General features: G+C 38.5%; 1 protein-coding gene across 15 annotated transcripts in view; it reads left to right on the top strand.

The window, feature by feature from the left end:
- Positions 1-22,422, top strand: part of ktn1 (kinectin 1) — a 103,928-nt gene extending 81,506 nt beyond the window's left edge. For 4 of the 15 annotated variants that reach the window (XM_078233864.1, XM_078233867.1, XM_078233868.1 and 1 more), the window contains 12 exons: positions 3,499-3,585; positions 4,206-4,295; positions 5,256-5,333; positions 7,167-7,256; positions 7,344-7,436; positions 8,215-8,286; positions 10,644-10,727; positions 10,965-11,048; positions 12,138-12,221; positions 13,269-13,361; positions 15,327-15,461; positions 21,491-22,422. In XM_078233864.1, the coding sequence (XP_078089990.1) occupies positions 3,499-3,585; positions 4,206-4,295; positions 5,256-5,333; positions 7,167-7,256; positions 7,344-7,436; positions 8,215-8,286; positions 10,644-10,727; positions 10,965-11,048; positions 12,138-12,221; positions 13,269-13,361; positions 15,327-15,461; positions 21,491-21,526 (1,026 nt within the window). In that variant the 3' untranslated portion in view covers positions 21,527-22,422. The remainder of the gene's footprint in view (positions 1-3,498; positions 3,586-4,205; positions 4,296-5,255; positions 5,334-7,166; positions 7,257-7,343; positions 7,437-8,214; positions 8,287-10,643; positions 10,728-10,964; positions 11,049-12,137; positions 12,222-13,268; positions 13,362-15,326; positions 15,462-21,490) is intronic. The other 11 variants (XM_078233870.1, XM_078233874.1, XM_078233869.1 and 8 more) reach the window with 7 other exon arrangements.
- The last annotated feature ends 2,067 nt before the right edge of the window (positions 22,423-24,489 follow it).

Here is a 24,489-nt window from a genome sequence, read left to right as displayed (position 1 = left end):
TGAGATGAAAAGTTAACAATCAAGACCTTGCTTACAGAATACATGGGTGATAAGGGGACTGGACCTGGTGCGAGTTAAGGCACAGACAAGTTTTTGGATCTCAAGCTTTGAGGGTAAAAGGCAGAAGGTGAGCTTGGAGTCTACAGCACATGTATCAGGGTTTCAGCAGCAGACCTGACTGACAGTCCCAGGTGCTAGGTAAAGGGTCATATTGAGTGGGGGGAAAAAAATGAAGGAAAGATCAGTCATTGTGGTCAGTACGGAGGCTAATGATATAGTTGAAGACCTGAAGTCCTTAATGAATTTGAAATTAGGAAATTTCTCGGAGCAAGAATGGGGAAGATAAGATGATTAGGGGCATTGGTGCATGATTAAAGGTGCTAAGTAAGAATGAAGGACTTCACTTTTTGACTGCAGTTCTTGGACTGACAACTTCTACAAGGATGGTCTACATCTGAATAAGGAGGATGGGACAAAACTTGTTAGTGATGAGGTTCTTAAGCTAGGAAGGAAGGGACTGATGGAGGAAATGGAACCAATCTGGATCACTAAGGGATTATTAGAAAAAGGTGCAGAAAAATATAGCGTGAGATAAAGTAGTGGAGCAAAGTCAAATGGCTTAGTTTATTAATGGGACAAAGACTGAATATAATGGCAGAGGATAGCTTAAGATGAAAGACAATCAAATGGAGAAAAACTACCCTATAAAATTAAGAAAAACACAATGCAGCAGTTGCAGTGTGCAGAATATACCACAAACTAGAAAAATCTTGAACAGCATGAGCAGAAACTTTACTGCAAGCTGGTCAAGATTAGAAAATAAGTATATCCTGTGTGGAACTAGGTGTGGTGCAGCAGTATTGATGAGAGAATTTGTGGAGCAGAGGTGGTTGGAGGTAGAAGAAAGGCTACAAAAGGTGAATATGGATGGAGCATAAGGATTAAAAATGGCTTGATACATTAACAAGTCAATGACTGACATCCCAATTTCTGCAAGGAAATAGATAAGAATCTACAGTAAAAATGTGTTTTGGGAAGTTTTAACTATCCACGTATTGGGACAGAGGGGGAGTGAATAAAGACAAGCGATTTCTTAAAAGATATATAGGACTCCATATTCAAATCACAGACCTAGAGCGATGGAGTTGATGAAGCTGGATATGAGAAATTAAATAGAGCAGTTAAATTTGGATGTATTGGCCACAAGTTTATAAGATTTTAAATACAAATTCTGTAGAACCCATGGTTTAACTTGAGGTAATTAGGAGAGCATACAAAAATGAGTCTATAAGAATTGAGGGCCTCTTTTGCGTGGTGCGAAGCCATGGGACTGATATCTGGTGCCATTTTTGTTCAATGTGTGTATCTGTGCTTTGAATGGAGACTGACAAAGTGCTTGTGAAGTTTGCAAATGATCTCAAAATAGGAGATATGATTTCTTTAGAAAACCAAAGGATATTGATGAGATACAAGAATGGGTTAGAAAATGGCAGATGGAATTCATTGTTACCATTGAGATGATAGTGATCTCTTTTAAAAGCTGCAGTAACCTCATACTTAATTTGAAGTGGATGCAGTGTTGTGGAAGAGTTAAAAGATTTGGAATACAGGTTTATTGCGAGGGCAAACAATGTAGAAATAGGGAGGTTATGCTCAGTTATACAGGATACTTGAGGCCACATCTGGAGTACAGTGTGTAGTATTGGTCTTGTAAGGAAGGATGTAAACGCATTAAAAGCAGTTCAGAGAAGGTTTTTAAACTAATACCAGGAGTGGTCAGGTTGTATTGAGGAAAGATTGGACAGGGTCGGCTTGTATCCGCTGGAGTTTGGAAGAGTAAGAGCAACTTGATTGTGTCTTTGAATGTTTTCAAGGCCGAAGTAGATTCTTGATAAGCAAATTGGATGGGTGGGAGATTGCAATCAGATCAGTCAAGATCTTATTGAATGGTGGAGCAGGCTCAAAGGACCAAATGTTCTGTTCCTAACTTGTATGTTCCCAGCATATTAATGACAATGTCTTCAGTTGGTAAGGCTTTAACGGAAAAACACTAATGAGATCATGAGCTATGGAGTATAAAAACCAAGATGTAACGAACTTAAAATGTTTTGGACCTTAATTGGTACACGATGCGCAATATTGGCTCCAAGTTGTAGAAAGAATATTGGTTTTACTGAGGGTGCAATATGTTCCCTAAGATGGTTTCTAGTGTGGAAAAACAAAAAATGAATTAAAGACTTGAAAGTTGGATCTGTTTACTAGAAAAATCCAACAGTATGAAGGTAGCATTTATAATTGAAGAGATGAGACTGGCAGAGTGAAGCAGGCTGCCTTCAATAGTTCCATGGTCCAGAAGAGGAAACGTAGATAAAAGACTAAATGCAAGACGTGCAGCTGAGGAAGGAAGGAACCCATTTTCTGAGTTACTTATTGAGGCATGAACTATTAACATTCAAGGATAGATAGATGACTGACCATGGATAATGTGGGAGAGAACAGAGCAGTTAAATATGACCAATTGAGGGTAAGTACCGATATGGATGGTTTGGCCATATGTTCAGTTTCCATCCTGTAATTTCTTTTTATTTGTATGATACCATGTGTAATTAAGTTGTATAGACCAAGAACACTTGTTCAATTTCTGGGTTTATTGATTTTAACCAGGACAGTCATAGGGCAACTACAATTGGCAGTGGCATCCTGGATTTGGAAGGGGAATTTCAATTCTGAACATTATCCATGTATTCCTGCTACAGGATCTGGCCCAGCAAGGTTGACTACCCTCCCAACGCGGTTTACACATAATTATTGGCCACTTTGGAGAGGTAATGAAGAGCAGATTGTCTTTTCACAAAGGCTCCACTCTTTCAGAAGAATGGGGAAAAAGTTGAAGTGGTTTGTTTTCTTGTTTGCCATAATCTTGTTTGCATTTAACAGTTTCTAAAAATTCCAGCAACACTTGGATGGCCTTTTAATTACAGAAAAAGTCCTTTACCCACCTTTTCAGCTTCCTGCAGGGACCATTCAGCCGACCCCCTAGTTATGCATTCCTTCACGGGCCTACTGTGTAATCCTTTGGTACTTTTTCCTATCTTAATTACTGTACTATTCTGTTGTCTTTCTTGAAATAAATCTGTAATGCTGGAAATGTAGAGGTTAGCTGGCTTCTGAAAGGGAAAGGTGGCTGAAATGTTGACATGTCTTTTTCAGATGCTTATGTGTAATTCTAGCATTTTTGCAGTTTTTCGTCTTTCTATTCTGTTCTGTATTGCCTTGGATTTAGCTAACATTTGTGTAAAACTTTGAAAATCTGTTTCCCTCATTTTTAACAGTTTTTTCCCCAGCTTTGTCTTTCTGACGAATGGTGCAAAGTACTTCATGTGCATTTAGAATTTTTTACATTTAAAATTCACAATTGTTAATCCCCAGTTTTTTAAGTCTTAATCATTTACAAAATTTCGTGGCTGAACTGAAATAGTTCTTTCTAAAAATAATTAGGAACTTCGAGAGAAAAACTGGAAAGCAATGGAAGCATTGACATCAACTGAAAAAATGTTGCAGGACAAAGTGAACAAGACAGCCAAGGTTGTAATAAATGTGAAAATGTTTACAGTAGATAATTTCTGCTGCAATCTGAAAATCAAAATAACTTTACATTTTTAAAACACTTGTACCTAACCATTCCACACTGCTTGTTCTGCTCCTTTCCTGGATCTTTGATTTCATGTATGCATGTCTGTTTTGTTGGTCTCGTTTTAAATTTAACGTATAGGATCTTATGCAGTTTTGCTTGCCAGTTTTTGTTGTTTTGCCCTCCTTGGGCTCATTCTTCCTCATCCTTTTCCTTTTTCCCCATTCGCCGCCACTTCTGCCACCCCATCATCCTAAGACAGTCAACTAGTGAGCGTGCTTCCAGGCCTTTGCCAATATTGCGCTGTAACTGGCTGCTTGGAGGTGTATGAAGGATACTCCTGTGCTTTTTGTCCCCTTTCCTCTCACTGGGCAAACATCTCCCCAAAGTACTTCCCCAGTGCACAGCGGAGGAAAGAAAAGGTCAAGGGTGAGAATAGCACCCCTGTTATTGTGGCATGGTTTATTGATATACCAGTGTTCTGTGCCACTGCTTGCTTGCTTGCTAGCCACTTCAGCCACACAAAGTAATGAATTATTAAGTGACCTCCAAATGTATTTATCTTTTGAAACAGGAGAAAGATCAACAGGTTGTTGCTGTGCAGTCACTGACTAGAGATGTTCTGAAAAAACTGTTTCCCAGAGTTTTGGTGACTTCTACTTCGGTAATTGTTATTTATTTAACGTGTATGAAACCACATGTGCTTTGTCAAACACTGACTCCTGCCAAATCGTCCACGCATGTGCAAAATTCCAATGATGTCACTCTTTTGCACTCAACCCAAGCCTGCCAGTACCCCTCTGAGACTGCGCAGTGACACCAGTAAGCTTATGTGCAGTCCTCCCATGTTCTATAAATACTGCGCATGCACTTTGAAACTGGAGAAAATTCATACGCAGGTAAAACTGAAATTAAGTGGATTGCAATCTGGGACTCCAATCTCCAGCCTATTTAATATACTTCTGCCCTGTTGGGGTTAAGCATGTGATTTGAAATAATCGGTTGAATATATTTAAGTTTTTTTCTGTCTACTGGATTTGATATGCTTGTGCTAACCTTATGGAGCTATTAAGGACCGATTTAAAGAGATGCTGCCACCTAAAACAGAACTATGATTTGAGCAGCATCAAGTTTAGTCCTGGCCACTGTCTACTAGTGTAATTCGCAATGGCGTCATGGAGTAACGCGCTCTAACTGCGCATGCACAAAGTTGGCAGCAAACCTTGGTCAAATGAGCAAGAATAATTTAAATCAAATATTTTGGTTTTTTTGTTTTGCATTTCTCCTTTGAGCTTCTTTAGGATATTTTGTTTCTGGCAAATGTACTTTATGCTTTATTTGCTCATAAATGAGATATAATGAAAGGCTCTTTTGTCCTGAAATCTTGGTCAATTTGTAAGCACCATCATTAGTTTCCTGTCTTGATTTAGAGTGCAACTAAACAAAAATCTACGTTGAGGCAAATTCAGGACCAGACTCAAAACTAGCCACTTTTGTGAAATTTTATAAGGAGTTATTAGGAAAACTGTGTTCAACTTCAGCGTGAATTCTGACTTGTGCTTGGTAAAACAGAAGAATTACTTTCTCCCCCAATATGAAAAGCAACTGTTGTTTATGTTTATAGGAATATTCGGAGTGGCTGCGGGAGTTTGAGATTGCAGCACAAAAGACTTTGTCTTCATTGATAGCAGAGCAAAGAAAGGTTTGCATATTTAGAAACTCTATTCTGGGAAAAGGTTGTTGTATTATAGAAAAATATGCTTTTTTTATTTTTTCTTTCTCATACACATTACCTCAAGATTTCTGGTCAGCATTTGAGTTAGCAAATGGAATTATGTGGGGATGTTCGTTTCTAGTAGCAAAATTAGTATGACAAATATGAAACTGAATGATGGAAATATTACGTTCTCTGGGTAAATGTTAAAAGGGGAGATGTGAACTAGCAAATTCATTCACTGGTATTTGGAATTATATCAACTTTGAAAGCATTTTTAAATAATTTGCCTGACCTCCTGCGTAATATCTGGCACAGAGATCTTCAATGCCTCCACCCCATCAGAGGGGAGCAGTTATGAGGTTTGTGCAGAAAAGTCCCTTCTCCTGTTCAATAGATGCTAACTAACAAAGCAGTAAATTCTGGCAGCTTTTGTGAAGCTCCCTGAACGAAGATTAAGAATGAAGATTATTTCCCTTAAAAATATCAGCAGAAAGGAACTTGATCAAAAGTTCAACTGCCATCCATGTTATCCATAAAATAAGTGCAGAAGGTAGTGATTCGGCCAATAGCGTCTGCACCCACCACAATCCCACCCAGGCCCTATCCCCATAGCCCTATGCATTTACCCTAGTTAATCCCCCTGACATTTAGGGGCAATTTAGCATGGCCAATCCACCTAACCCGCATATCTTTGGTCTTTGGGAGGAAACCGGAGCACCTGGAGAAAACCCACGCAGGCACAGGGAGAATGTACAAACTCCACATACAGTGACCCTGGGAATCGAACCCAGATCCCTGGCATTGTGAGGCGGCAGTGCCAGCCCACCGTGCTGCCATCTTTTGACCAGAATGAAACTTAATTTGGAGTGCTATAAAATATTGAAACTTTGGTGTGATCAGCACATAGTTTTCAGTCACATACTTAAACTCTCCAGTGGGCTGCTACTTTTGATTTCTGCTGGGTGAAAATGAAGGACCCATTCAATCCTATCCTTATCACAAAAGATGTAGAAGTAAGGAAGAATGTGTCTTCATTTTGGGGGAAAAAATGGTGGTAGTTACCAAACAAATTTCATCTGCCAGTGTTCTTGGAAAGTCTCATGACTTTTACTGTCAGAATTTAGTTTTTAAATTTTCATGGTATATTATCCCTGTTTGGCTCTTTGCAGCTTTGGACAGAGTTAACCCCACAATCCTTCTCCAGTGTTTTCCCTTCATTACCGAGCTCTTTGGTACAAGATAGGTACTCCCTTGTTTCGTTTCATAAACTATTGAATTGTAGTCAGAGAATTAAGTCAGCAACAGATTCTCTTCCCATTTGCCACCACCATCTTTGAAGCCTTAGTGTTCCATCCTTGCTCTCTTCCTCTTTTCCGTGTGACACCTGCCAGATATTGGGAAACTCCCCTGTTAACCCTTCTGCTGACGCTTTGTTCATTCACCATTCAAACTTGGATAAAGCTTTGTTTCATCAGCTAAACATTGGAAAGATTGAAGCCATTATATTCCATCAAAAGACCTGTACACTCTGCACTGATTTAAAAACCCCCAATCATGAAGTTCTCCATGAATTTTCTCCTTTCACTTTTTAAACTATTGAAAGAATAGATACCAGCTATCCAGCTCCCACTTTTGGGGAAATTCCTCCCTAAACACCCCTGTCTGCTGACCACCTTATCATCCTTTTAAAATGCACATTTTTGATTGATTGAGCATTTGGTCACCCTTTTTAATTTTTCCTCCTTTGGCTTGACATCTGTTTTTCCTCGGAACTATTTGAAGACCTTTAAGATGTCTACCTGTTATTTGGTCATCTAGGTCATGGAACACAAAGAAAAGGAAGGTGAGGAGGTGTATGCAATGTTGCAATTAGAATGTGAAAAGTACAAGACAGTACTGGCTGAAACAGTAAGTTTCATAGTTTTTTTTTCCAAGCAGAGTTTGGTCTTCAGTATTTCTTTCCTAAAATTAAAATTTCTAATGGTATTACCACAGGAAGGAATTTTGCAGAGGTTGCAAAGCAGCGTTGAAGAGGAAGAAGGCAAATGGAAATTGAAATTGGAAGAATCCCAGAAGGCATTGATGCAGGTAACCAGCGTATGCATTTATGTGCATCATTTGCTAGAATCTGATTATTCACTGGAGAGAAGAACTAATGAATTGGAGGAAATGTTTAGAGCTACTTTACACGTTGATTATTTTTTTCTCGAGTTAAGACTAGTACACAATTAATAGGTCAGTCTTCGTGTGACTCTTAGGACAAGGAAAGCAGTGTAGCCAAGAAAGTCAATATAAATCATCAGGCTGTACCATGTAATTTTCCACATTTCAAAGTCCCCTTCATAAAGCTTTCTCTGGTGCTTTTCCCCATCTGTTGTTGAAAACCTTTTTAAGTACGGCAGCCTTTTAACATCCAGATTCATTTTGCCAATACATAGCAAATAGATATGCTGATTCCTTGTTTCACAATCTGGGACTTTTGTTTTGGAGGAGGAAGAGGAAACTAGAAGGAAAGCAAATCTTTTCTGACAGGACTATGTGGACCTGAAAATATCTCTGCATCTCTCTGAAAAATGCAAGCACCTTGGGAAGCAGGACCAGAATGGATAAGATTATCCAAAGACCAGTGTTATTTTGCTTGCAATCATACAAATGATTGTTTTACTAGAATTTAAAAAAATCATTGGGTTAGATTTCAGAAACCCTTAAGAGAATCTGGAAAGCAAAACAATGCTGAGGATTCTGCTCTTACTTGCCTTGCATGAAATTTGCCTTTTGATTATGCAAGGAAAAGAGCACTGAAACGATTCTTTAGAAATATGCATTTTCCCTCATCGTTGTTAATGTTCTGTATGTTACGTTCCAGATGCAATCATCAACACGCACGTTGGAACAAGAATTGGAAAAGGTGAAACGTGAAAACACAGAAGCTGAAAGTGTAGGTGAATTGTTGTTCTATGCATAAGAAGCAAAAGCAGTCACCTTCACTGATTTTTATTTTGTATATGGAGGGCGGCACGGTAGCACAGTGGGTAGCACTGCTGCTTCACAGCTCCAGGGACCTGGGTTCGATTCCCGGCTTGGGTCACTGTCTGTGTGGAGTTTGCACATTCTCCTCATGTCTGTATGGGTTTCCTCCAGGTGCTTTGGTTTCCTCCCACAGTCCAAAGATGTGTGGGTTAGGTTGATTGGCCATGCTAAAATTGCCCTTAGTGTCCTGGGATGCGTAGGTTAGAGGGATTAGTGGGTAAAATATGTAGGGATATGGGGGTAGGGTCTGGGTGGGATTGTGGTCGGTGCAGACTCGATGGGCCAAATGGCCTCTTTCTGTGCTGTAGGATTTCTGTGATTTCTAAGATTTCTAAGAATTTTCATTAGTATTGTACTATACAAAGAATCGTGGCTTTACTGGGGGCAAGGTCATCAAAGATGGAGTTGAGGGAGTTATTGAGGAAATCGATGACTGCAGAAGTATGTCAGCATATTAAATCAGGCAGTTGAATTTGAAAGTAGCTGTAAATGATTTAGAGAATTTATTCTGGGGACAGGTTCAGAAATAAGGCAGTGAAATCTGCAGGAGAGAAGCCAAGGTGTGTTTAATTGGAAATTGACATCAGGTTAGAAGTTGCCTATTGCTGTGACAGGAAAGGAAGTTGAATATCGGAGAAATTTGAGATGTGGTTTGACGTTTGGTGGTAGGATGAGGATTTTTTTTAAAAAGTGTGTGGTGGTAAGACAGGTGCTTTGAGAGCAGTTCAGAGAGTAATAGTTGTCATTAGTGATACGGGGCTGGGTACTTGGTACATGGTATAGTCCAATGGTTTAATTGGATGGAAAGGTCATCAAGAAGGATAAGGAGGCTTCTACTTTTAAGGAGGCAGTGATTTTCTTTCTTTGAATAATGGGAGAGTTCAGAGTATAATTGTGACTTTTATTGAAAGGGGAATCCAAGCCTCAGACTTTGGATCAAGGCTTAAGACAGTCGCAGAGGAGTAGGAATACAAAAAGACAGTAGCAGATTGAGGTAGGAGCTATTGAGGTAGTTTGTCAGGTGGGGAAATAAAAGATGGTGTAACAGGAAGACTGAGGAAATTGTGGGATGTGTTGGCAAGAGACCAAATACCTTCAAAAGTTTTTGGAGAACTCATTGAGTCTGTATCAAATTAATTGAGTGGTAGAAAGTTTGAGTTACTATTTTGTGGTAATTACAGGAGAACTTTCAGAATACAGTGGGTGTTTGAAGGTTTGAACAATAAACTTTGAAAATAACTTTCCCTGCCAGAATCCTATCACCAAAGCAATAATAAGCAGAAATTGTAAATTTTAAACTGTGTAGTTGTACCATGTGTCCAGTGAACTAGGGAACAGAATGTCATTGTATGGTGATGTATATGTTGATTTTCGTTGCAGAAAAGGTTGGTGCAACATTTGAGGTTGACTTAAATAGAGCTATTATGAAATTGTCCTCTTTTGATGCTAGGCAAGAGTTGAGGATTGAGAAATATAAATGGATCGGCAGGTAAATGCAATTATGACCAATCAAAAGGGTTAGCCTTTTCTGGTTGCAATTTTCTTCGGGGTTTAATTGATCTATGGTCACAGAATCATAGAAACCCTACAGTGCAGAAAGAGGCCATTTGGCCCATTGAGTCTGCACTGACCACAATCCCACCCAGGCCCTATCCCCATATCCCTACACATTTACCCGCTAATCCCTCTAACCTACACACCTCAGAACACTAAGGGGCAATTTTAGCATGGCCAATCAACCTAACCCGCACATCTTTGGACTGTGGGAGGAAACCGGAGCACCCGGAGGAAACCCACGCAGACATGAGAATGTGCAAACTCCACACAGATAGTGACCCAGGTCGCTGGAGCTGTGAAGCAGCAGTGCTAACTACTGTGCTGCCCCACTGTGCTATTGTTCTGCCCCTGGCTGGATCTTCTACAGAGAGCTGGCATGGATTTGATTGGCTAAAATACCACATTCTGTGCTGTTGCTGTCTCATTTTAAGTAGGGTGTCATTATCCGAAGGGTCCTGACTTAATTGACTGAGATCATTTGGTTTCTTGCCCACTGGGCTCAGTAAGGCCTAGACGGTTGCCCTCAATGTTCTCCGTTCTGTGTTTAACATCTGGTTTTCAAGACAAGCCACGTCATGTAATTAAAAACCTATTTTTCCATGAACTGAACAGAGGTGGTTTGGTATTTACCATTCTGAGCTGTTATTGGTAAACCACCATAAAATTAATACTGTTAATATTGAAACCAATCTAATTTGCTTTTTGCAGCTTAGAAAACAAAGCAATCACCTTGCATCCGAGTTGGAAAAGGTGGAATCAGAAAGAGCCACTTGTGTAACTCAAGTCAGAGAAGTATGTCTTGGCATTCTGATATTTTTCACAACTTTACAACAATCCTTAAAATTATGGGTTGTAATTGTAGAAATTAAACAAAGCTGAATGAGCGATGGCCTTAGATTTAATTGTGTTTAGAAGTTGCTTCCAATACACAACAATCAGGAAGTCCTGAGCCTTTACCAATCTCTCAGCCTAATTTAAATATTTACAGTCCCAGGAACAGTTTAAATTGGATTTTAAACTTCATTGCAGCTCAAAGTTCTATTGACTGAATTACAGAAAAAACTTGATGATTCTTGTGCTGAAGCAATAAAGCAGAATGAAGAACTAAATTTGGTAAGAAATTCCTTGTAACTGTTTTCAAACCCTTGCCAAAAGATGCTTATTAAAAATTATGGCAGCCAATAGAGCAGTGTCCTGTACTAACCTGCTTTATAATTAATATATCAATAACCAAGTGTCTTAGCCATTTCTAACTTCTAAAATAAGCTTGTCTTCAACCTGTGACATCTGTGTAAACTTTTTAATGGTAGTAAAATTCACACCTCTAACATTAATGCATTTAATATAACCAAGATGTAATACAATGTCCGTTTAAACAAAATAGTTTTTGTAATGCAATGGAAGAAGATAATTTGGAGAATTTCAACATGAGCTGGAATTTGACCATTAATTTAAGCCTGGACAGGAAGGAAGTGGCATTTTTCTCGTTCAGTAATTCATTCTAAAACTAAAGAATTGCATTAGCTCATGCTTTTTTAAAAAAGAATTGCGAGATGTGGCTTTAATAAATAGGATTCTGCTTTTGATTGAGGACGTCGCCTTGGGCTTCCTTCCCATTCTGGTGTAATTTTTAAAAGGTGTAGATGGAGAGAATCATACACGGCCAAAAGGCCCCACTTTCAATCATCATGCTCATCCTTTTTTAAATTTATTCTCAATACCTGGGCATCACTGGTTCGGCCAGCATTTATTGCCCATCTCTAATTGCCCACGAAAAGGTAGCAGTGAGCTGCTGCAATCTGTGTGCAGAAAAAACCCACTGTGGTGTGAGGAAGGGAATCTGTCTGATTCTGATCCTATTAGGGATGGATAATAATACAACAGTTTAGTTTTTCTATTTTGATTTATAGTGGGGAGTATTAGACAAGGTTTCTACTAGTTTTGCTTTTTGAGAACTCCTGTTTGAGGTACACAAATGGAACTGCGTGAGCAGACCAGCTTTGTCTTGGCTTCCCCTAGTCTGAATAAACTGATATTTGCTGTTTCGGGTCACACAAGAACAACGGTCCCTCGAAATACTGATTGTTGCTGGGCACCCAGCGACATTAATTCAGCAAGAGGTCAATGCTTGCTGGCAGGGTGAAGGACAAAATTGTCAGAAAATAAAACACAACAATTAAATTGTCTTGTTTGTATTTGCAGCTTAAAGCTCAATTAACTGAAACATTAGCGAAACTGAAGACTGAACAGAATGAGGCACAGAATGTGGTTTCCAATCTGCATAAGGTAAAATACTATATTTGCTGCATCAAATATGGTGAATGTTAATTGAGACCAGTATAGATCGCATTAAAGCATTTTTTGAGCCTACCCAATTGTTTGTTTTTGCTTTTAAATCAGCAGTTTTTAACTTGTGTTCATAGGTTCCTAAACGGTAATCTTCAATGCAGCTTGAGCAACATTTAAATAAAAGGAGATAGAAAATATACAAACAAAGCTCTGTCACTGTTTCATTTCTAGAGGAATAGATTTGAAAAAACAGGGAAACTGTTAAACCTGTGTAGAACATTGGTTAGAGCAGATTTAGGTCTGGACTAAATATTGCAAAAATAGAAACTGTGGAGATGGTACAAAAAAATTTGGATAAATGGTACTAAGACTAAACTATTAGAAAAGCCTGAGGCTTGATGCTCTTTTCGAAAGATGGGTGATCTAATCGAGGTCATTAAAAATTATGAAGGGGTTTTCCAGAGTAGATGTAAATGTGATTTGTGGGAGAGCCCAACACCAGGGGCTATAAATAATAAATCCGGTAAAATGCTCAAGAAAAACCTTTTGGAGTTAAAATGTGGAACTGGTTCTCAGGATATAAGTAGTTGAGGCAAATAGCCTTCATTCTTTAAGGGGCATGTGAATAAGTACATGAGGGAGATGGGCATACAGCTAAGAAGTTTGACAATGTAGAGTAGGAACAGGCTCATTTGAAGTGTAAACACTGGCCTATCCATTGGCCTAAGTGGCCTGTTGCTGTTCTATAAATTCTCTGTAGGGAGAACATTTATTAACACTACTTGGAAGTGACAAAGGAGAAGGGAAAATTTATAAGAGCACTTCTATTTTTTGTGTCACTGTAGCAGAAACTTTCCCCACAATTTGGGTTTTGATTGAGCTGTTGCAGATTGAAAGCATTACTTGACCTGTATAGACGAGCAGGCTTAATCTTAACTGTTAATTCACATTCCGTAACTGCACCTTTTCCTTTTCAGTATTACTTCAAAATAAAAAATGACTTTCTCGTATATTAAAGTTTTAGAATATTGTTCTATTTCACAGGCTCAAGAATCTCTGAACATTATTCAGGCAGAAATAGCAAGAACCCAAAGAGATGACAATGCTATAGATAATAGCGACATTTCGGAAGTGAAGGTATGTATGATTAAAACAAAATGACATTTGCTTAACGTACCACAAAAGGTAGTCGTACAGTTTTGTTTTCCAGTCAGTCAGTATTGTTGGTAAAGTTAATATGCAACTAGCCAAGTTGGCCTTTCTTGGAACTGAGTTCAAGTTAAACTTATGCCTTGTGAAGTTTCGTTGATTATATTTCGCGTCAAGATTTATCTATGTCTGATCTTTGCTTGGAACAGGCATTCATTCCCCTGTGAGCTTTTTATAGACATCAATGCATGTCTGTCAGGGAAACTTCCCTGGCCTCGGTTCTGAATTGACATCAGTATCGTTTAATTCTTTGAAAGCCACCATATTCACAAATGAATAAATTAACTTTATTGATCATTTAAAATATCTGTTTTGTATCCCGTGAAGATATTTATAACAATTATGCTCCATGGGAAAAAAAGTGATGATGACAAGTGAGCAATCTTTGTTCAAACTGAATTGTCTTATTTGGGATTGATCTTTAGAAGAAGTGTTTTATAAGTAAGTGGACATCGTGTTTTGTTGCTAATAGTAATCCCAATCAGAATTGTTACAGTGCAGAAGGAGGCCATTTGGCCAGTCGTGGGTAAGAGAATGTAATTGGGATGATTTTGTTGTAATTTGAGACATTTTGGTGATGTTTTGGGTGATGTTTAGGATTGGAGAACTGTTGTGCAAGGTTGGCGGATAAATAATTGAAAGGTAGTGAATTACAGGGTTGATGGATACTGGAGTTTGTGACTGTCCCAAAGTTTAAAAGTTCCACTAACATTTAGATGTTAACAATAACAGAGATGGAGTTTAAGATGCAGTTTTTCCATTATAACTAGTACTGTGGGTTAGCATGTGCAGTTTGATGCTTGTAGTTTTAAACAGACATTACTCAGGCATAAGAAATGTGACATTGTGAAATGAAACTCAGCTGATGGCTGGGGAGCACATGCTTCTGCTGCAGGCGAGAGGAATAGGGGTAAAGTTATCAACTTTGGGAGGCTTGTGAATGAGCGAAATGCCTAATTCATGTGGTGGGATAGAATGGAGAGAAGGGAGCTCCCTGCGAATGTAGAAGGAGAGGCTTTTTGGAGGAAAGCAGCTGTCAAAGCATAAAGAAAATACAATGTTAGAATTCAGCAGTTTTGCATGATATCTAAATGTTTGTTCATTAGTCAGCAAGTTGGTTTACTTTTATTCTGTTCAGGCATTAAGGTTCTAATATTTTGACGAACAGTGCTGTTGTATATACCATTTCTAATGGGAATAGTTTGAATGCTATGTAACTTCAAATTGCCAGGCAACTTAAATGTAGTCCTCAAATCTTTAAGACTTTTCACTTCAATCTTCAGCTAGTTACACAGCTTCAGATCTGTTGCCGTTGATAGGGAATGGTCTGCCTGCACCCATTGTTATTTTCTTAGCCCCTCCTCATGGTCATGGGTGTACACATCCTTTCGATCAACAAAACACGCTTATGTGAACTAGCTGCTTGCCTACCCCTTTGACCAGAGATTAGTCAGACCAATTGATATGTTACAGGAAATATTTTAATTAAGAACATTTTCACCCTTCACAGCCCCTTTTATGCAAAACTGTGGTGTTTGGATAGAAAATCATGCTATGTACGTTGGTGTGGAAATTTGAGGGATTTTGCACAAAACCTTTGGCTTAAGAATGGGACAGAGTACCTAATGCAATAAAAGGGTAGGAAAAACTTCTGACAATTAACAGTGGATAGTTGACCTTAAATTTTGTGCAACAGTAATTAACTGAGTTTATGCAACTGGGTTTTACTCTTATTGTGTTACAATCCAGTCCATGTTACCCTTCTAGGATGTGGACGGACTTCTGTACTCAGAACTTGAAAATATAATCAGGAATATTTGATTGGAAATGAGCTTATTGCATATTAGTAGTTTAATAACTTTGTGCTAATTATAGCTTTTTTTTCCCGAACAGTTAGATATCAAGAAAACATCTGTGGATCTTGATCAGAATATAATGCAACTGCAGCAACTAATAAGAACTCTGATTCTTCAGCTCTCAAAAGGAAGGGAAAATTCTCAACGTGTTACTTTACAGTTCGAGCAAAAGGTACAAAATAAATACTGAATTCCTTCTATATTCGGACTTGTTTCCAAGTCTCCCAACTTAATGTCCTCCACAATTGTCACTTCAGCACACCAAAGAGGAGCCAAAATAGTAATTTCCTTTTGTTTTTGGTGCCTGTATGGAGTGGAGGATAAGAGGGATGAAAAAGAAAATATTGTGAATCTACATTGAATAGGTACCAAGTCAGTAATGTGACCTATAATTTGTAGTGTACCTATACAGTAACATTTCATTCCGATAGCTTCCAGCATTACTTCAAAGGGTTTAATGTGTATAAATTCACTATCAGTCAGCATTTATAATTTAATAGTCACAAAGCACTTTCATTGGTTAAAGCTAGTTTAATTGAACAGAGATCAATAATCCTATAAATTGGACAACCAAATGGCATAAGTAGTTTGGCAGACAGGTTATTTTGAGATCCAGTATTATGTAATGAATGGTTATTTTATAACAAACAGTCCTCTGGACAAGTTTCAGTATGCTATATTTCATATTTGTTGCAAGTCCAAAATTAGGGTGTTAAGTTTCAACTTAGCCAATTAAGTAAATATAAGGGACAAGTTGGTCAAGATAAATCGGATTCAAACACATGGTAAATGAGCAATGGCGAACACGTAAAGAAATAATACTCGATAGATTTACATTTTCTTGAGGAATAAATATTCCATGGGGCAGGTGGTCTAGCTGTGGCTAACTAGAGAAAGTAAGGATAGTGTTGGATTAAAAGAAGGGGCTTGCAATATGGCCAAAAAAGAGTAATGGGCTTGGAGATTACAAAGATTTTGGAAGTCAACAAAGGATGAGTAAGATGTAGATAGAGCAGGAAAACAGTAAATTAACTAGAAACATAAAAACAAATTGTAAGGGATTCTACAGATATGTAAAAAGGAAATGATTAACAAAAGTAAATGTGGATTTGAGGCAAACAGATGAAATTAAACTGGGTGATAAGGAAATGACATAGGATAGTCGAAGAAACAAAAAGCATTATTGGGAATAGTGGAGAACTAAGGATCCAATGAGAGCAAGGAACTAAATGAGTAGTTTAAAAGGATGGGGAAATTAATGAGCCTAAAAGCCATCCAATTCCTTTAAATCAAAGCAAAATAGTGTGGATGCTGGAGATCTGAAATAAAAACAAGGTGCTTAAAAAAAAACTCAGCGGGCCTGACAGCATTAGTGGAGAGAGAACGAGTTAAGGTTTCAAGTCCAATATGACTCCTCGTCAGAACTGGAGATCTTCCAAAGAAAAGAGTCACATCGGACATCGCTTCTCTCTCCGCAGATGCTGCCAGACCTGCTGAGCTTTTCCAGCACTTCATTACAAAAACAAATTGTCACTGGATCTGATGACCCTGCATCTGAGGATTTTAAGAGGTGGCGACAAAGATAACAGATATAATTTTGATTTTCCAGAATTGCATAGTCTACAGTGGTCCCTATGGATTTGAAAGTAGCAAATTTAATCCTGCTATTGAGCAGGGAGAGAAAATGGAACTTAGACCAGTCAACCTGCCATCAATAGTAGGAATAATAGTAGAATCTGTTACAAGGTACATGCTGATGTAGCACTTTTAAAAAATCATAGGCAGAGTGAACAGTTCTGTGAAAGGGAAGCAGTGTTTCACAAGATTCTTTTTGATGTTGTAGCTAAAAGGGTAGGTTAGGGAGAATGATTTGATGGGAGTATATTTGAATTTTCAAAAGGAATTCAGTAAGGTACCACAAAGTTGTTGCACAAAGCTATAGTTCATGAAATTGGTAATAGATTAGTTTGGACTGTTGTTTGGCTACTGGACAATGCAGACTAGGAATAATTGGTCATTTTTCTTTTTGTAAGTTGTAACAATTTAGGGTACCATGAAGCCAGTTCTTGGGCCTCCGCTATTTGCAATCTACATTCAATGTGTTAGATGAAAGGACTGAATGTATTGTATCATCCAATTTTGCTGACAATACATAGCTAGGTGGGAAAATAAGCAGCAACGAGGGATGCAAAGGTATATAGGCACTTTTGAATGGGCAAGACCGATGGAATCTGTTGGAAGGAAATGTGAAATTGTCCACTTTTTTAGGATAAATGGAAAAGCAGATTTTTAAAAAAAAAGATATGTTAGTAAGTTTGACATTCGGAGGAATTTGGAGCTGTTTGTAGACACAATATAACATGCACATAAAGCAAGCAAATAAGACGACAAATTGAATATCGTACTTCAGCCCCCTTGCAATAAAGGTTAAGACCAAGGAAATCTTGCTGCATTATATAGTGCTTTGGTGAAACCAACAACAGTACTATATACTGTTTTGGTCTCTTTACCGAAAGAAGGATACATCCCTCAGAGGGGATGCAACAAAGATTCACTCGACTGATTCCTGGGATTAGTGGTCGTCCCATGAGGAGAGAGTGCATATTTTCTAGAGCTTGGAAAAAAAGAGATCGAATATGTAAACTTGGAGGGCTTGATAAGGTAGATGTGAAAACTCTTTTGTTTTCCATGACTGGAGAGTTTCAACCTCAGGATAAAGGATCAACGAAGTCCTGATCGGAGTCAATGGATGCACAGTCATCAACTGTATTCAACACTGAACTCAGTAAAGTTTTGGACTCGTTGAGGGAATCTAGGAAATATTGGGGTTGGCTGGAAAAGTTGATTCAGTTAGATGATCAGCAATGATTTTGTGGACTGCTCAAAGGTGTCATTTGACCTGTTTCTATTTTTTTTTAATGGCTTACCTTTGTGTGGTCTTTAGTCTGTTGCAGACTACTTGAGACTTGTACATTACTTCACCGAATTACAATAATTATAGGTTTTATGAAAGGTAAATCATGTTTGACAAATTTGCTTGAAATCATTGAGGATATAACAGAGAGTAGATAGAGAGGGACCTGTAGATGTTTTGTATTTCGATTTCCAAAAGGCATTTGATGAGATGCTGCATAAGAGGCTGGTGCATAAAGTATAAGCCCATGGAATTGGAGGAAGTGTATTAGCATGGATTGAAAACTGGCTGTCGCATAGAAAACAGGGAGTTGGAATAAATGGGTCCTTTTCAGAGTTCAAAGATGTAACTAGTGGAGTACTGCAAGGATCAGTTCTTGGCCCACAATTGTTCACTATTTACATTAATAACCTGGAGGAAGCAACAGAATGTAACGTTTTCAAATTTGTTTATGATACAAAGATAGGTGGAAGGGCATGTTTTAATATCGCGATTCTGCAATGGGATATACATTGGGTGACTGGGCTAAAACGTAGCAAGTGGAAATTAATGTCGGGAAGTGAGAGGTCATGCATGTTGATAGGAGGCATCAAAGAGCAGATTATCTAAATTGTGAGAGACTTCAGGTGAGTGAAGTATAGAGGGATCTAGGTGTTTTAGTGCATGAATCACCAAAAAACAAACGGGCAAGTCCAACAAGTAGTAAAAAGGGCAAATGGCATTTTGGCTTTTATTGCAAAGGGGTTGGAGTTTAAAAATAGGGAGGTTTTGTTGCAATTGTACAGGGCGATGGTGAGGACTCACCTGGAATACTGTGTACAGTCTTGGACCCCTTTCCTGAAAAAAGGATATAGTAATATTGGAGGCAGTCCAAAAGCGATTTACCAGGCTAATTCCTGGGATGAGGGTTTCCTATCAAGAGAGACTAAAGAGCCTGGTCTGTATTCCTTGGTGTTTCGGAGAGGTGATCTTTTTTCAAGTATCTAAGATCCTGAGGGGGCTTGACAGGGTAGATGGTGAGATGTTTTCATTAGTGGGAGAATCTCGAACAAGGGGACATAGTTACAAGATAAAGGACCGGTCATTTAAAACTGAGGTGCGTAGAAACTTCTTATTGCAGTGAATGGTGAATATCTGGAACTCTGACCCTAAGAGTGGAGGAGACTAGATCATTAGAAGTATTCAAAGTGGAGGTGATAACTATTTGATAGATCAGGGAATAGGGAACTGTGGGAAAATGACACAGAAAAGTAGTTGAGGCCAGCATAGATCAGCCATGATTGTATTGAATGGTGGGGCAGCATTAAAAGGTCTGGTGGCCTATTCCTATTCCAATTACTTGTATACAGCACACCAGCTCTTCGAATGAGTAATTCACCTAGTAACATTTCCCTGCAACCCTGCACATTTTCAGATGATCCTCCTGAATGTCTCGAGCCTCCACCAGCACATTCCAGATCCTCACTACGTGAAAGTTTCTTCTCGTGATACTTTTTGGCAATTTAATTTGGCCAGCCTATGTTAAGATTAAAATTTCCCATGGTTATCGTAGTACCTTGCTTACAAGACCCCATTATTTCTTGAATGGTACTCTACTACAGTGTAGATATTATTAGTGGGGGCTGTAAAATCATTCCATCAGGTACCTATTTCCTTGTTGTTTATCTCCACCCAAAATCTATGTTTGGGCCTCCAAACAAAGATCATTTAACTACTGTACTAATCTTATCCTTGAATAACAGAGCTACCTTACCTCATTTTCTTTTCCTTCCCAATTTCCTGAAATGTCAAATACTCATGAATATTCAGTCCCAGTAGTGGTCATTTTGCAACCACATCTATATTGGCTATCCTATACTCTTATTTCTAGTTGTGCTGTCAGTTCACCATCCTATTACAAATGTCAAGTACATTCAGATTTAAAAAAGCTGGTACCTTTCCAGAAACGAGGGAGTTTTGGTAGATCACAACCAATGTGCCCATAATCTCTGCAATCACTTCCTTTAAGACATTACGAGGCATGCCATCAGCTTTTGGGGGACTTTTCAACTTTAGGTTCATAGAAATCATAGAAACCCTACAGTGCAGAAGGAGGCCATTCGGCCCATCGAGTCTGCACCGACCACAATCCCACCCAGGCCCTACCCCCACATATTTTACCCGCAAATCCCTCTAACCTACGCATCCCAGGACTCTAAGGGGCAATTTTTTTTAACCTGGCCAATCAACCTAACCCGCACATCTTTGGACTGTGGGAGGAAACCAGAGCACCCGGAGGAAACCCACGCAGACACGAGGAGAATGTGCAAACTCCACACAGACAGTGACCCGAGCCGGGAATCGAACCCGGGACCCTGGAGCTGTGAAGCAGCAGTGCTAACCACTGTGCTACCGTTTTCTTGCATTTTTTTCTCTAGCGGTGATTTCTCACATTTTAAGTTCTGCCTTTTTACCACTCTTCCCTACAGTGACCTTACTTGCTTGTACACGTTTGATTTGCTAGTACACTCGTCCCAGTACAGTTCAGGTGAAGGTCCTCCCAAAAACTTCCTCTTTCTTCAGTACTGGTAGCAGTGCCCCATTTCTTCCATACCAATCTTTGAACCACACACTCAATATGCTCCAGTCATGAGCTACTATGTGATAATAGGTAGTTTTTTTTTTAAATGTGGAGAACTTCCTTTTGGAGAGTAATTGACGTTGATCTTGACCCAAATTACTTTTCAGCTTCAAAAATGGAAGTTTGTCTATTTTGGGTCAGATGGTGAATTTAGCTGCTTTGTGAGCTGCTGGTGCTTTTATGCCTAATGAGGACTGAAACCCAAGCTTTTGTTTCCTTCTAACCAAATAGGGGACTAAGTTTTGGGTGAGGGCCGTGAAAGGATAGGGAATGAAATTTCTTTAGGCTGCTGTGGTCCAAGATGACACATTGATGTTTGGAACAAAGTTAACCCTTGGGTTTGAGGGAAGCTGTGTAATCTGGTAATTGAGCTGGGGAGACCTGGGGTGGCAATTGACCAGTAGCCTGGCTCACCAATGGAGTCTGGAGTAGTAAAACTCTTGATCTATTAATCGTACAGGTGAATTGGCTGGTCAACTGACAGGAAAATTGCCAGTCCTTGTGCTGATAGACTGTGGTGTTACTAGCAAAATCAATGTTTTGACACTTCACCACATCCATGAAGTCACTGGTTGAGTCTTCTACTTTATTGATACATGTAAACCAAATTGTCCTGTAAAACTTCAAGAAATAATTACTAAGATCCTAATTTTGTTTTTATTTTTAGGCAACTGGAGTGCTGAAGGAAGGAGCTTCTGTTTGAAGATGGTGCTCGGTTTGCACCTTGATTTGCCAAATTAAAGCCTTATTTATGTTTTTCGCCCTTCTTAATTGTCAAACACTGAATAGAGCTTTACTTTTGTGTTTTTTTTTAAATATTGGATTAAACTACTGATTGAAAAATATTGTAGGGCAGCTTGAAAGTTTTTAGTTTTATAAAACATGGTATCCTGTCTGTACATTCCTAAATGCAAAGAAATTGTTTAAATTTTTTGCTAAATGCCAATGTTGACTACCAGCAAATATAATTTGGGCAAAACCAGGAGCTAAAAATAATTCTAGCGGCACATTTACTTTTGGGTTTCAAATTAAGACTTTCAGGGTTATCTGCTAACTTTCAGCATTACACACTCCATGTTGTCGCTAGCATAGAAAATCTGAAGAATTTTGTAAGCGCAAATCTGAATAAAGGGATGCTTGTTTCTCAGCCAGAAGACTAAAGCTTCATTCAGTAAAGCACTACTGTTTTTACTGCTGTGTGGCCTGATGAAATGTTAATGCAGACAGCAGTACGTCAGTTGATTACATGTCCCTTTTTGAGGGTTGAATAGTAACATTCTACAATAAATGTTGAATATTCAGTTATTGCTGACTAAATGGTGCAAACTGTTTTTCTGTTAAGTGGGCTTGAAATACAGTTGACCTGTGGTGCATTGGAGGCATTGTGGCTACATACCCAAGCTGCTAGTTTAAAAAAATGGTTTATAGAGAAAAAGGGTAAACAGTTCAAATTGATGCTGCTTTGATATTTTACTGTTTTCTTTGAGGTAGAATTGAAACTATTTACATTTAAGGAGCTGCCATTTTAATAAAAAGTTATGAACTGTAAATAAGTCCTATGTATAAATGAGGGAAAAATAAAATCTCCTTTGCATCTTGTCTTCATGAAATGGTTACTTTGTGGCAAACTTCCTTACTGCACTAAAGAACAAAGTCTGAAATTCAACAGCAGAGTTGGGAAATTTATGGTCATCAGAATATATAGTTGAAGCTGTGGATTGCTTCCACTTGGTAGACTGGGATTTATGAGCAATGACATCTAAGTAATCTGTATGAAGTGATGAAGGGTTGGAGGAAAACTGGGGTGAAAAGAGGTAAATAGTGGTAACAAAATGCTGTGCGGATGACTGGAAATTGTACATTTTACAACTACTTATTTTGGGATATATTATAATGGAATAGTATCCAGCATTTCAAAGCAGCAATGGACAATGTATTCTGATCATTTTTATTTTTAAAAAGTCAAATTGCTACTCCATTATTAGCTTAATGCCTTTTTTCAACAGAATTGAGCATTGAAGGAACTTTACGGTCAGGATAAACTAAGTGCTATTTGAACGTTATCGACTCTAATCACTTGCTTTGTATTATAACCTACGCATTAAATAGGAAACTCAAGTTTGCATAAATGCTACTATTTAAGGAAATGGAGGTGAAGATAGATTCAAAAAATATCCAAACTTGAAAACATCTAAAGAGAAGCACTGAGTAGGCAAAGACTTTTGCTCCTTGAAGTAGTGGAAAATATGTCCTGAGACCAAATATCTCTCTTGCTATGGTATAAATATTTTGTTGAGATCTGATATTTTGGATCTCCAATGCAGAAAGGATCCTCTTTGGGAGATTTACATGGGTAGGTTTATTTCTGAATTTTACACACCTGAATGGGATTTGTCGTCTTTCTCCTAAATTAATATTGTTAACAATTCTGGGTCTGCCTCTTGGATTTGATGGCATTTGCCACTCCCGCAAGCTGTCTCTGCATTTTGTGTCTCAAGTCTGTGCCAATACTATCCAATATCTAATTCATAACGGTGCAATCTGGAACACCATGTGATTTGAACTGGATTCACCTGTAAATGGGATATTGTCACTGATCTCATCTCCTACTCCAAATGCTGGAGATAGATAATGCCTTTAAACTTCCATTCTTACACTTTCACTCTCCCAGGTTACCCTTCAATGGAAACCCATTAAAAAAAAATCTCCACATACTCAAATTTCTGATTTAGAGAGAATGGGATAAAACTGGTGAACTGTCAAATTAGGTGCAATGTCAAGAAACATGTATATTAATGCAGTGGAGACCCATCTCTGGTCTCTTGCAAATTGTGCCATGTATGCTTCACCATTCTTTCAGCAGATTGACTGAGTTTTACATGAGAATGTAGAGGCCAGCTTTGGCTAAATAAACTGTTTTATTAACTGCTACTGAAATTCCTTGGAAGTTAAGCACACGTGAATTCACTTTTAAAGCAAAAATCTGTTGTTTTGGGAGTTGGTTGTGGCTAGCTGCCCAGATTTTGGCACCAGAAACTCAACCAAAAGGATATCCGTGAAGTTAATTTTGCAAAGCAAACACAGGGAAGGAGGCCATGCCAGATTTTGTTTATATGAAAGAAAAGCTTCATGATTCTGCCATGATATACAATTGGCTGTTGGATAAATCTGTGCTGCTGGTGGTCTCCACTGCATTAATATACATGTTTCTTGACATTGCACCTAATTTGACAGTTCACCAGTTTTATCCCATTCCCTCTAAATCAGAAATTTGAGTATGTGGAGATTTTTGTTTAGTAGGTTTCCATTGAAGGGTAACCTGGGAGAGTGAAAGTGTAAGAATGGAAGTTTAAAGGCATTATCCCATATCCAGCATTTGGATGAGGAGATGAGATCAGTGACAGTGTCCCATTTACAGAGGAATTAATTTGCTGGATGTTGATGGAATGCATCCAAGAATAAAAGTCTAGAAGGTGGGTTTAGACGGGTGTGTGCTTGAACTGTATTGGAACTTAAAGCTAGCGAGAAGTTGTAAAATTCTTGCTTTGTTTTAATTCCTAAGCCAATCATGATCAGAGTTTGAAGGTATGCAACTTGCTTCTGTACTGACGTGAGAAGTTTTCCTATTAAAAGAAGCAATTTGGGTTGGAATGCATTAATTGCAAA

Source organism: Mustelus asterias, chromosome 18 (assembly GCF_964213995.1).
Source record: "Mustelus asterias chromosome 18, sMusAst1.hap1.1, whole genome shotgun sequence".
Lineage (NCBI taxonomy): Eukaryota > Metazoa > Chordata > Chondrichthyes > Carcharhiniformes > Triakidae > Mustelus > Mustelus asterias.
The sequence above is the reverse complement of the archived record's forward strand: the minus strand, read 5'-3'. Positions and strand labels throughout refer to the sequence as shown.